Source organism: Dermacentor silvarum, chromosome 1, assembly GCF_013339745.2.
Source record: "Dermacentor silvarum isolate Dsil-2018 chromosome 1, BIME_Dsil_1.4, whole genome shotgun sequence".
NCBI classification, from domain to species: Eukaryota; Metazoa; Arthropoda; class Arachnida; order Ixodida; family Ixodidae; genus Dermacentor; species Dermacentor silvarum.
In genome coordinates, this window is record NC_051154.1 from 36943696 (window position 1) to 36957392 (window position 13697).

At 46.2% G+C, this 13697-nt stretch overlaps 1 protein-coding gene across 1 annotated transcript; it reads right to left on the reverse strand.

Moving 5' to 3' along the window:
- Positions 1-484: 484 nt before the first annotated feature.
- Positions 485-13064, reverse strand: LOC125941420 (uncharacterized). Its single transcript, XM_049658820.1, has 3 exons — positions 13017-13064; positions 802-1099; positions 485-711 (listed from the first exon to the last, which is right to left on the reverse strand). The coding sequence occupies exons 1-3, from the start codon at positions 13062-13064 to the stop codon at positions 485-487; spliced, it is 573 nt and encodes a 190-aa protein (XP_049514777.1).
- Positions 13065-13697: the final 633 nt, after the last annotated feature.

Genomic DNA, 13697 nt, shown 5'->3' on the forward strand with positions numbered 1-13697 from the left:
TGCGAGGATGCCTTGTAAAGATATACTGGTCGTCGTGTCAACGAGCGCGGAGATCAACACTGAAGGCGAAGTGGGTAAGAAAATCAGCACCCAATATGGCCACGCGTAGGTCTGCAACGACGAATACCCAACGGAAGGTGCGTCGGAGACGCAAGTCGATGGTAAGAGAGCACTGACCATATGTGTTGATAGCAGAGCTGTTGGCTGCTTGAAGGGGCGCAGTTTCTGAGAGCGCTGCTGGTCTAGTCGCACGGCAGGAACGACACTGACCTCTGTCCACGAGAAATCGATATCCGGCAATCCTGTCAGTGATGTAGAACAGGCGGCTTGTCGCACGGCAAGAGTCACTGGCCGCCATCAGTGGCTCTGCGGTATGTTTCCCTGCCAGCCGCAAGGTGAACGGCACTGACGTGCGCTGGCACCGAAGTTGCTGTGGTACCAGCAGTATACGCGGTGATGAGCTAGGCTTGAACGGGAGCTAGACCTAGGAGACAATCTGGAACGGGAATCGCGGTCTCGTCGACGAGGTAGGGCGGTGGCTGTATAGTGCATTAACAGTCTCGGCAAGGTCATCGATCAGTTGCTCAAGGCGAGACTGCCGGTCTTCAAGTTGCGACAGCGGAACGGTAGATGCCGTCGCCACAGTACCTCTTGCTGAATAGTCAACGACGCGACCAGCAAGCTCCACCAGCTTGTTGAGGGACAGGTCGTCTGGTGTGGTAGCCAAGGCAATAACCACATTCTGCGGCTGGCGCTGAAGGAACAGTTGTCGCAGCAGCGGGCTGTTTGCGTCCAGCCTACTGTCACTGAGAAGCCGCCGCATGCCACGTAGAAGTTCCGACGGTCGCCGGTCGCCGAGCTCCTCTTCGTTGAGAAGCTGCTGAAGACGCCTGGGCACAGACACAGACGTGTGGTGCAGCATCACCGCCTTAAAGTGGTCATAGGGGGTGGTTTCGTGGGGCGCGCCCACAACGTCGTAGAACTCCGCAACCACCTCCGTTGAGAGTGCGGTGACAGCGTGGTAGAACTTCGCTTGATGCGAAGTAATTCGCCGAAGGGTGAAGATGGCCTCCACGTGTGTAAACCAGGCTGCAGGATTCTGTGGCCAAAACGATGGCAGGTGAATCTGCACCGTGGCGATGCCCTCTGCGCCGATCGCCGGTCTGTCGTTCGTGGTCTCTTCCTGATGTGGTGCTCGCCTTGCGATCACGTCCGGGTCACCACGTTGTAGGGACCGAGGTTAGGTCCACTATAACAATGCGTGAGTCGGCGACCGAAATAACAAGGAACTATTCAGGCCGATGGCAGGAGCAGAATAAACTATGTTTTATTCTTCTATTTTTCTAACCTCACATCACGCACAACGAGGAACGAGGCACATGCGTATGCACATGCACCTGAGCGCGCCTTAAATAAAAGGCAGCCGATGAAGATGACGATGGCCGCTTGACTAGTAATTCTTTTTCAGCAAAAAAAGAAAGTAAGAAGAATAGAAATGTCCAGCTAATATTCCTGCGAAAAACATCGTGCTCAACTTCATATAACCTGAAGAGCTGCTCAGAGTTCTTTTTTTTTCTTTTATATGTTAAAATATGGAAGTCGAAGTTTAAGAATAAAAGCAATATTAATTGCGATACTTCCACCGTTTGCTTGATATAATTGCCAGCTTTTGCTAAAGCTAAGATACCGTAGAACTCGATTGTATAAAGCCCACGCGTATTCTTCATACTGGACAAGTTTATCATACAGTACTGTAATTCGATGTTCCTCTAAACAAGCTTTTTTTTTTTCAGATGAGTGCATTTTGTATCACAATATGAAATCCGAAAATGACCAAGTTGTTATTAATAATTACTTAGCTGCAGTGTGCGACTAGTTTCAAACTTAGGACATGCCTATTTCATGGACATTTCAAAGAGAGAGAGAGAGAAACGAAGAAGGAAAGGTAGGGAGGTTAACCAAGGTCGTACCCGGTTGGCTACCCTATGCTTGGGGAGAGGGAAATGGGAAGGATAAGAAGGAGCGAGAAAAAAAAATAAAGAGTCAGTCATTCACAGATTCAGTCGCAGTTGAATTTCCACTGTCACAAGCGCTCATACAGTCCATTCGCCTTCAAGAAGTGCAGAAGGGCTTTTGTGGCCTTTCGCATGCAAGAATGCATAGGCCATGGTCCCAGGATCTTTTCCTCCGAGAGCATTCTATTATCTAATAGGCTGAGTTGAGCTTGTAGAGTACGTCGTTGAGCGTCAAAGGATGGGCAATGACACAGAAGGTGCTCTAGAGTTTCATCGCACTCGCACAAATTGCACGCCGCACTGTTGGCCATTCCTATTAGGAATGAATAGGAATTTGTAAATGCGACGCCCAACCACACGCGGCACAGTAAAGTTGTTTCGCGACGGGAGAGTCCAGGTGGCAGGCGAAGTCGCAAGTTAGGGTCGAGAGAGTGAAAATAGAAATTTATCTATTTGTCGGGCCATCTTCTGTAAGAACAAACACCGATCTCCTTGAGAGATAGCTCCTAATCCATCTGAAGACGTGGCATCCAAGTTCTGCAGCCTCAAGAGCTTGGAGAATGGCTTCGTGGGTTACGTTGTCCTAGCACCTTTTACGTCTAAGAAGGGTGCCACAGAGAGACGCTTCATAGCTTTTTGTTGCTGTACGGAGGTCACAAGATCAATGACGCTGTCAATTGAAGACCGTCCACGTCGAAAATCAGTCATAGTATCAGGGTAGATGTTATAGTATTCAAGGTACCATTCCATACGTGTCAGCAACATCTTCTCCGTGACCTTACCGATCCAACTCGCAAGTGCAATCGGTCGGTACGATGTAAGGTGCAGCGGAGACTTTCCAAGCTTCAGTAGAGGCACCAGTCGGCTACACTTCCACTCGTCGGGGACTATGCCGTCATGCCAAGATTTATTGAAGATATCCAGAAGATAGCATTGTGCTGTTGAACCTAGGTGCCTTAAGGCAGCGTAGGTCACCCCGTCGGGACCGGGTGATGACGACCGCCTGCACGTAGCCAAAGCCGCTTGCATTTCTTCCATAGTTTCTTTTTCTTTGATGTTTCTTTCCATTTATTTCATTTCAAAGACAATTCGACTGTCGGCTTACGAATCATTTGTTTCTTCACTATGTATTGAACGAAGTCAAGTTGTGTATATTCGTAAGGACATTTCAAATGCGTGCACATGGCTATGACACAAAATAAGGAAGCGGTCCTTTCATTATAAATATGACATCAGTCAGTGAGTACAAGTATCCAGGGTGCGCGCAGGTTGTGCAAGTGCGCACGTACGCTATATAAGGTATGGGCTGTGTCAAGAAAGCGGCCGCTGCTGAAGCACCGACTAAAGCACGCCACGAATGAAACAAAACTTGGTTGTCTACACATCACTTATACGTCCGGCTCTCCAATAAACCGACACTGTATGGGACCTGTATGCGAAAGCCATACCAGCCGCATAGAAAAGATGCAAGATAAAGCGCTCCGATTCATCTGCAAAGCATACGGTATGCATGTGTCTGTGATTAACATATGTACTCAATCTGGCACTACCCTTACTAGAGTCGCACCACTAACTCTTTAATATAATCACCAGCAGAACAAAGTTAGACTTTCCTACATGCAATACAACACAACACGACATATTCGAGGGAAACATGCAATAACATTAATAATGCCTCAAACAAGAACCAACGTCTATCGTAGGAGGAGGAGGAGGAGGAGGAGGAGGAGGAACAAACTTTTATTTAAATCAGCAGTTTAGTTGGCTGGTCCAAGGCCTCCCACGTGGGGACATCGAGGTCTTGCCTCTTCGCCGCCTCGCAGGCTTGCTGGGTATCCCAGAGCTGGTCGTCGAGCGTACTTTTTTTTTAGAACAAGGTCAGAATGTAACTCACTCCCACGTGATGTAAGGCATATTGCGTCATGGGAATCATATTTATCTGCCATGTTTCGCTTTCATGACAGTTTGCATTTATTTTCGTCCCTTGTGGGGGTCTGTGTTATGTTTCTTTTCTTTTCTGTTCTGTTCGCTAGTTTGGCCTTATGCGCCTCCGATCTGTCTTCATACTTTTTTGCATCTGTCTTCATACTGTTGCTTGTTACTTTATTCTTGCACATTTTGGTGTACCTGTCTCAATAAACTGAATACTTTTTGTAACTCTGTACTTTTTCGTGTACAGGACTACTCACGCCTCGACTGCCAAAAGGCTTCTGGCAGTATTGAATAAATAAAATTAAATAAATATGCTATTGTCGTGGCGCTTTATTCTGCAAATTGCGATTTTCCTATTCTAGACTAACTTTATGCGTCTAGCAGAGGTTATTCATGCAAGTTTCGTATAGTAAGCGGTTTAGTACAGTAGCCACGGATTTTTCGCATGCTCCTGTCAAATCCGACAAATACAGTCCGTGTTGTCTCAGCGGCCACATAACTTCGAACTGTTTTATATTCGGACAGACGAGTCTCACAATTAGCTCCTAAGAGCACCAGACCAAAAATTAAGCATAAAATACAAACTTGGCTCTACAGCAGACAAATATCAAAACAGCGCTGGTTGATGGCTTCGCTAGCATACAAGCCACGTACAGTACGGATCGAACTTGGAGGGAACGCTTGAACTTGTATGGAAATGACATTTACTTTCACTTCACACCTGTCTTAATGGACAAAAATGTTGTCAATATTACGCACCAGGTAGCCATCTATCGAAGAAAGAGCAATTTGCAGTTTTCATATATTATCTGACCTGTAATGAACACTTGATCTTTGACTATGTGTTCCCTCTCCGTTTCATCCCTATAGTGTAAAGATAGAATTTCGCACCCCCCCCCCCCCCCCCTTCCCCCGGTGGATACACTGTGGCGTTTCGGGGAGAAGTGCAGTTAATTTCAGGCAACTATAACCTAGGAGCGGGCGAGCAATTCAAGATGTACATCAAAATCCATCCGATCCGTCGCACGACGAGTGAGAGGTATGGACTTGTTGCAATTTTCTGGAAAGTCGCTGAGCGAGGTTGTGGGTGTTACTATTCGCGCGATGAACCGCACGGTTCTCTTTTTTTTTTTTTTTTTTTTTTTACGCACACAAGTTTCACGTTTTAAAGAGGACCACATGGGCCGGGCACAGAGGAGCCACTTTTCTGAGACCCTCGCTCGAAGTGAACAACATTTCGGTGGTGGTATTATTAATGCGGTAACTGCGCATGGCAGGTCGCAGTTTCCAAAACATTGTCACGTGGGGCGTGCGTCTACGCGAGGTTCTGCAGTGGCGCTGTTCAACCTGCATTACCGCCGTGGTGCACGGCTCAGTGGCCATGGCCGTCTGCTTCTGAGCACCAGTTCGACTCTCAGACGCGGTGCTCGCATTCCGATGGGGGCGGAATGCAAAAAACGCTCGTGTACTGTGCTTTGGGTGCACGTTAAAGAACTCGAGGTGGTCCAAATAAATTCGGAGTCCCTTATGTAGGGGCTGATCATTTTTTTTAAGTTTTCCGGAATTTTTAAAGATCGCCTGTTGCAGATAACATAACTCTGGTCCTCGAGCTGGATTATTCAGAGCGACGGACGTTACTTGCACGAGAAATCGAAACACATATTCGACTAATTCAGGAATTCACAATTTAACTTCTTAATTAACTACTTTACGGCACATATTGCAATCTACGAATTGTAGCCGGTGAGTTCGCAAGACGCATCCACTTGAAATTAATTTCCAGGGTGACATCAGTTTCGAGATATTATTTCCGAAAGTGTGGGACAAAATACACAGGCGTTCCAGTTACGTACTTTCATACGTCAATGCATCAAAGAGTGTTTTCTTTAAACAAAAAAGTGGAACAACAGTGCATTTTTACGGCGAGTTTGATGGCGCATATATCCAAACAGGAAAGTAACGGGAATGCCCGTTTATTTCGTCCCACACTTTGGGAAATAATATTTCAAAACTGGTGTCATCCTGGAGATTCATTGCAACTGGATACATCTTGCAAACTCACCGGCTACAATTCGTAAATTGCAATATGTGCCGCAACGTAATTAATTAGGAAGTTAATTATTGACTTTTTCTTAAATAGTTGAATATGTGTTTCGATTTGTCGTGCTGGTAATCTCCGCCTCTTCGAATAATCCAGCTCAAGGACAAGAATTATGCTATCTGCCACAGGCGATATTGAAAAATTACGGTAAACTTAAAAATGATCACCCAGTACAGCCCACTGTGTAGCTTCAGGACGTTGTAAACCCAATAATTTTAATAATATCAATCAGCATTACAGGACGTTACGTACACAAACGCCAGCTTGACTTGGTATATTGATTCGCGTGTGGTCTGACTACGTTTGGCATTAATATGAACGCATAGTCTACAATTATGGGAACAACATATTACTAGATCTTTCTATATTACGCTCCCAGGGCAAAATTTAAAGGACGCACAAGATGTAGCAACCACGGAGTTTATAGGTTGCAAGCAAGATTTTTTTTTTCTTCTTTTCTTTTTTTCTTTTTTTGGCTGTTGTTCTGCTCACACAATTACGGGTGCCAGTGGTATACCCACGCCGCTCAACTTTAGGTTACAGGATTGTTGCGCGAAGGGGTGCACGTACTGTCGGAACACTTACACAATTCTGCACAACGTCGTGGCAAAAACGCGACAACTACCAACTTGACAGGAAGCGAACTCGGCAGAAGGAAACCATATAAGCCCAGGCCCGGAAATATAAATCCGTAGCACAATGCAGAAGTTAACAAATATCAGCTCGAAGATTGTACCTGCCGTCTTTCCCAAGGCACTTGAACAGATGTCGCGCCAGATTTTCCTATACACTGTAAAAAGCAGCCATGACATTAACGGTCATATTTTTATCATTTTTGATAAGCCATCGGCCTCATTCCGACACGACATTTTTATAACCGTGAACAAGGAGGGAAGGAAAGATTCACCAATACCACATGAAAAATAATTTGAAAATAAAAAAACAAAGAAAAAAAAGGAATTGCTCATGATAATAAGGCGATTTCATTGGCTTCCGTGTGCAGTATATCGTGGTGTACGCCTCCCAAAATGACGGGCTGCCGTCATTTCGGCGGTCAAATCCTTGAAAACAGAGCTGCTAAGATATCTCCGGTCATTTGCCAGAATATTTTTTTTTTTACAGTGTACCACAAAGTAGATAGCGGCGGCGATCGAACCAATTAGGAAGGAAGAAAGAAATCGAATTCGATTAGGACTTGGAACATACTTCTTATATTATCCCAGTTCTGATTATCACTGAACCTGAGGTCGTCCGAAGACTAACTCGTTTGTCATTCCTCATTACGAGCAGCAAGCTCGTCGGGCGTGCCCGAATTAAAGATAACAAACAGGAACACTGCGAGCTGCGTATTCGTCCAAACGAGGGGGGGTCAACAACCCGTAGACGCGCCGCAGTATTTCAGCCGCGCTTATAAATCAAAGTCAAGATCGAGATATATACCTCGACGGGGCCGAGAGGCTATAGTAACGTAGCCTGATGAATCTTGAAAAGCGCACCTGCCTTATATACCGGCGTCGTTAACTGGAGAGGCTATAACTTTAACTTTGCCCTTAATGGACAACTCTTTCTGCGACAGCACTCGGACCGCGCTCGATCAGGCCCCGACTTTCACTTTGCCGCGTCGCTCCGCTTGACTTATTCTTGTTTACCCACGGGCGCGCTCCACTCATCGGTCGTGTTACTTCAAAAAAACGCGGCGTAAATTGGGGCTCCCGTGCAACAGATTTATCGCCGAGCGTCTCTCGGAGCGAAGTTAAATGCCAGTTCCGATTAACGGAAGGTAGTCGTTAGTCGTGCCGGGCGGAACGCAAATTGGTCCCGGGTTATCGCCGCCGAAGATGAGAGCAGGCGCGTCCACTGTCGATATAAATTCTTGCGCGCGCGGCAACGCGCACGGCCGAGGCCTCGCGGTGCCGGCGTCCTCCGAAGGGGCTAATAGCCCATTAGGCCGCACTGTGAAGAAGTGCGCGCCGCGCCGTACTTTGCTCTTTCTTGACTGCGCTGCCAGAGCGAGTTCATGTTGTTCGCACTTCTCTGCGAGGCGAAGAGAAAAAAGAAAATTAAAGGAAATACGCGGGGGGAGGAGAAGCACGGTTCTATTACCGCACTGTAGGCACTGCAGCGCGTGCGCTGTGCGTGTAGGCATAGCTAAGGGCCTGCGCAAGAAACCGAGGCATATCATTTCTCGGGGCTCGGCGTGGCGCTTAATCTTGACAGTGGCTATCATTTATGCCGCGCGCATCAATTTAAAAGAGCGCGAGACAAACAGACTCCTGCGCGTAACATATTTCTGTTCTTTATTTAGCGGTCGTGTAATGAGACGCTGCGGCGTGATGTCTATGAACGGTTCCCTTTGGAAGGCGTGAGGAAAGGATGGGGAAGTATAGCGAACGAGTCGCCCGGGCGTGGTCGTTTTCTCGCGGCCAGCCGCGCGCACGCGCTGTAAATTGGCGAACCGTAAAAGGGTTTGATGGACGCTGGGTGGTGCGGACTCGGGACTCTCTTAGAGAGACAGCGTCTGGAATGTGACCTCCCCCCACCAGCGCAGAGCGTTTATCATGGTTGTTATTATTTTAATTCCAGGCCGGATCGATGGGTTTCGCGGAAGCAACCATCTGTTGGCTGCATACTCATCGCGGAAGTCCGGCACCGCCGCGATAGGAAAAAAAAAAAAAAAAGCTTTCAGAAACGCACAAATAAACAAGTATTTTCAACACAGCTTGGAGACCTCTCGATTCACATCGGCAAAGCCGAGTGTACATACAGGGTGTTAATTTTTAAGTTTTACGGAAATTTTAAAAATCACCTGTGGCAGGTAGCATGATTCTTATCGTTATTCGATGAGACGGACATTAGTAGCACGAGAAATCGAAACACATATTCAATTAATAAAGGAAAATTGATACTTAACTTCTTAATTAGTTTCTTTACGACACATATCGCAATTTACGAATTGTAGCCGGTGAGGTTGCAAGACGCATCCACTTGAAATGATTTTCCAGGGTGACACCAGTTTCGAGATATTATTTCCCAAAGTGTGGGACGAAATACATGGGCGTTCCAGTTACTTTTGTGCTTCAATGTATAAAACAGCATTTTGGTAAAAAAAGTAAGTGGAACAACAGAGCATTTTTACGGCGAGTTTGATGGCGCATATCTCCAAACTGGTGTCACCCTGGAAATTCATTCCAAGTGGATACGCCTGACAAGCTCACCGGCTACAATTCGTAAACTGCAATATGTGTCGTAAAGTAATTAACTGAGAAGTTATTAGTGAATTTTTGTTAATTAGTTTAATATGTGTTTCGGTTTGTCGTGCTACTAATGTCCGCCTGATCGAATAACCCCAGCTCAACGATAAGAATTATGCTACCTGCCACAGGCGATTTCTAAAAATTCCGTAAAACTTAAAAATGAACACCCTGTATATTACTAATATACTTTACGGAATTATGTTCAAAAGCACATGATTCTCTCTCTGCGACATCTAGATATATACTCCTTTAAAAAAGCGCGGAAGAAATAAATGGCATTCAAACTGCTTCATGCACGAGGCAGACTACAACACCAAATTGTGCAAAGATTCTGAAACCTGCTGCCGGCAAATCGCGAGAGGCATCAACTGACCCGTCGCAGTCACTCATAATGGCGCGTTCGTGTTGGTGAGCGCGAGGTCGCGGGTTCGACTTCCGGCCGTAACGACCAACCTTCTATGCGGACGAAAAAAAACGCTCGTGCACCGTGTTTTTTGGTGCACGCGAAAGAACCCATCTGGTCAAGATTGATGCGGCGCACCACAGTAGACGCCGTCTCCATAGCCCACGTGTTGCTTTGGGACGTTAAATCCCATCAACCATACTACTCGACCAAAGACCACGATTGCTGTAACGGAACGTTACGTGTTATTTTTGTATTTGGTGTTATTATTACGTGTGACATGGAATATCTCGAACATGGAATTGAATTGAATTCTGGGGTTTTACGTGCCAAAACCACGATATGATTATGAGGCACGCCGTAGTGGAGGACTCCGGAATAATTGTGACCACCTGGGGTTCTTTGGCGTGCCCCCTAATGCACGAGACACGGGCGTTTTTGAATTTCGTCTCCATCGAAATGCGGCCGACGCGGCCGGGATTCAATGCCGCGACCTCGCGCTTATCACCGCAACACCATAGTCGCTAAGCCACCATGGCGGGTGAATTCCACTTAGTGACTCCGTAATATTGTGCAACATTTTGGAAATCTTATGCTGCAACCGCATGTGACTAAACTACCGAAGGTAGCCTGGGCCTTTGTTGGGTGTTGCAAAACACATTTAGCCAATCTTCCTCGCTCTGCACTGTATACTGAGAACCGAAACAAAAAGCTTGTTGTTGTTGATGTTGGAATCGGCAATTGGGTTAGTTGGTTGGAACGCCTGTTTGACCTTCAAAGCAAAGGACGACGCAACACAAAGGAAAGACAAACACACCACCGCATCGACTCGCAACACATTTTTTATTACTTCGTAAGGATTATCAAAATTTTTGCACGGTTGCTTAGCTGTTCTTGGCTTTTGTTGTCTTCTGAAATACTACGTACGCATTCGTGGACCTTAACTTGCTGTAACGTATAGTCCTTCGCGAGCTACTAATAAAAACAAGTTGGCAGTCAGCACGATGTGGTTGATGTCTCCTTTTCTTCGTGTCGCATTGGCCTTTGCACCGCCAGTCAGATATGCACGTTCATTAGCATCAGTTATGACAAATTTCGATGCAAGCACTACGAGTGACAACGACAACCGGCAACACATTCGGAGCTGAATGCGGCCGACCACACGAGATTAACGCGATGCGCTCGAAAAAAAGAACGCACGGGATCAGCTGCATTTCGGCCCCGCTGTGATGTGCAACAGCCCCGGCCAGGAAACATCCATGGAAGCGCTCAGGCGCATCCGCAGTTCGAGCTTCGAAGGTTGTCGCGACGTCCCCGGGCGCTAAATGCGGAAATCGAACTTGCGCTACGAAAACGGCGCAGCTCGTGGCAGCAGGCTTCGATGCGCTCCATGCCCCGTGTACAGTGGTTGTCGGCGTACATTGTCACCTACCTTCAGGGGGGCATGACGAGAACAGCCCTTGCATTTAGCCTATCTAGCGGGCGGCCACTACTATACCTTAGTCGCAATGTTGGGATAGGTGTGCGCCGACAATCTGATTTATTTATATATTCATTTATTTAGTCAGTTAGTTATTTTATTTATTTATTTTTAGTGCCACGAGCACCGAGTGACACTCTTCGTTTCGTGCGCAACAACTTCCGGTTAGGGACCGACCTCCGCTTTCTCACAGAGGTGGGACGAAATTAAAAATAAATCATAGAGAAATAAAAACAGGTAGATATCGATGATTCCACTTATGATTGATGGTAGATATGACATCAGAGCACATGTTTAGTACATTAAAGAGCTAAATAACTGTCAGAAATAATTATAAACAATTAAGGAAAGTATAATTGCCGTACACAAAGCACACAATCGTACACTTTAGATACCGACCTCATTAGTACAGGTTCCCGTGAAACTCCAAGAGCAGAAGGGACGTCGTCAGTGACGTCCCAATTAAACAAAGGGTACCCGCTCATTAATAATTAAAATGAACACAAGCTAATTAGAGCTACACACCACCAGGTATAGAGTGAACGCCTGCCTAACACAGTGGAGGGGTGACGTCACTCCCTCCTCTCTCGCTTCTCCTCTCCCGATGCGCACCTGCTCTGTCGCTTGCTCGCGTGCGCCAGCTGCGCGCCGGCGCTCGTTACATGCACTCACGTCAGCGGCGGAGGGGCGCGTAAGGTGCGCTTCGTGCGCCGTCCGCTAGGGGGCTACGCGTCGGAACCTCCTCAACCTCCTCCGGTCTCTCGCCCGCTCCTCTGTGCGTAGCGGTTTCCCGCCAGTTCCATTCGCTCGCTCCTCCGAGTTCGCTTTCCCGCCCTTCCGTTCGCCATGGAAGTAGACAACGAGGACGCCGGGTCAAGTGTTGTGTACCGCTGAGTTTCCGACTGACGAGGACGCTGGGCCTAGTGTAGTGTACATTGTTTACATCGAGGATTCACCAGCATTCTCTGTCTGTGTCGTACTTCCCTTTAATGACACAAAGTTAAAAAACGAAAACAAAAAGTTAACCCAAACAATACACCAGGGTACACCAACGCCGGAGTGCGAGGGCCAATAGCACACATCTAAGTCAAGGATTAGGGTCGTTTCTCAATTTTTATTTATTTATTTATTTATTTATTTATTTATTTATTTATTTATTTATTTATTTATTTATTTATTTATTTATTTATTTATTTATTGTTCATATTACCCTACAGGCCCCAAAGGAGCATTTGAGTAGGGAAGTGGGTACGGAAACAAATAACAACAATAAAGGTCCTCCACTCACCCCCGCCCCCCATAAAAAGGAACGAACATACAAAATACTAGAAGTGCAAATTCGGTCACGCAAGCAAAGAAACAAATTATTCATTGAAATAAAATAGAACAGTCTACACGCAAGCGCGAAAACAAGCAAAACGGAAATAAGCATCGTTATGCAAAATCAAAGTGGCATATGAAGTTGCACTTAGCGAAATTCGACAGGGTCGCTTATCGACACAATATCGCTAGGAAGTTGTACGCGTGTCACCAGGCTCGTCTACCCGCCCCGGCGGCTAAGAAGTGCCTGTGGTGTTCGGTTCCTGAGCATAAGTAAGCTCACGGGTTCGACACCTGTCCGCGGTAGCTGCAGTCTCATAGGGCCAGAATGCAAGAGCGCTCAGTTGTCGAGCTTTGGGTCTATACGTTAAAAGACCCGAGGCGGCAAACCTGCAGCCCCCATTTCCCTAGTCCACCTAACGAGACGCTGCAATGGAGTGTTTACTTTACTTTACCACTTCTACATTTCAATTAAAACCCTAGATAATTTCTCCTTGGAAAAGTAAATTACCTTCCCAAGGCAGGTCATTTCCTTGGCTTCATTGTCTGATGGATTCATGTGGTTGTGTCTAAAAAAAAATCAAACCCCTTGGTTCATTTCAATCGCGAGTTATATACTAGATTCCCAACAACGGGCGTGCACGTAGTTGGGTGTGAGGAGCGACGCATGGAAATTACAGCGCGTCCCAGATAAACTGAAGGTCACTCCTTGCATGCATGCGCTAAATGTTTAAAAAAGAAGAAGAAAAACCACACGCACAGAGAGACATCTACGAAAGCTCGAGGTTGTTCGGTGTTTCACGGGTTGACAGGCAGCTATTTTACGGTGCATATTATACAGGGTGTCTCAATTACCATGCACCAAGATTTCAAAAAAGAGCAATTGCGTTGCTCGAAGAAAACCTGCTGCATATTGTTTCCAGTAGAGTGGATTAGCCGCCAGTAACTCTTTCGTTACTGGGATTTATTTAGGCAATTGTAATCAATTATCTAACTCGATAAGTATACTGTCGTAATTATCAAAGTGTCAATGAGAAAATTGTAGAGCAACTTGTACCGATTTTGCATGCTTTCTTGCTTGCTTGCCTTGCCTTGCCTTGCTTGCTTAAAAATTGCTGATTAAAATTGCAGATTAAAAATTGCTGATTAAAATTTTTATGCCGTCATAGCCATCACAATTTCGTCTTTCAAT

Excerpts from the sequence above, each read along its gene's own strand:
- LOC125941420 (XM_049658820.1), bottom strand. The coding sequence starts at position 13,064 with ATGAATCCATCAGACAATGAAGCCAAGGAAATGACCTGCCTTGGGAAG. Across the intron at positions 1,100-13,016 it reads AAATGACCTGCCTTGGGAAG|AATCCTGCAGCCTGGTTTAC; the intron begins GTAATTTACTTT and ends TTTTGGCCACAG. Across the intron at positions 712-801 it reads GCGGCGGCTTCTCAGTGACA|ACGACCTGTCCCTCAACAAG; the intron begins GTAGGCTGGACG and ends CTACCACACCAG.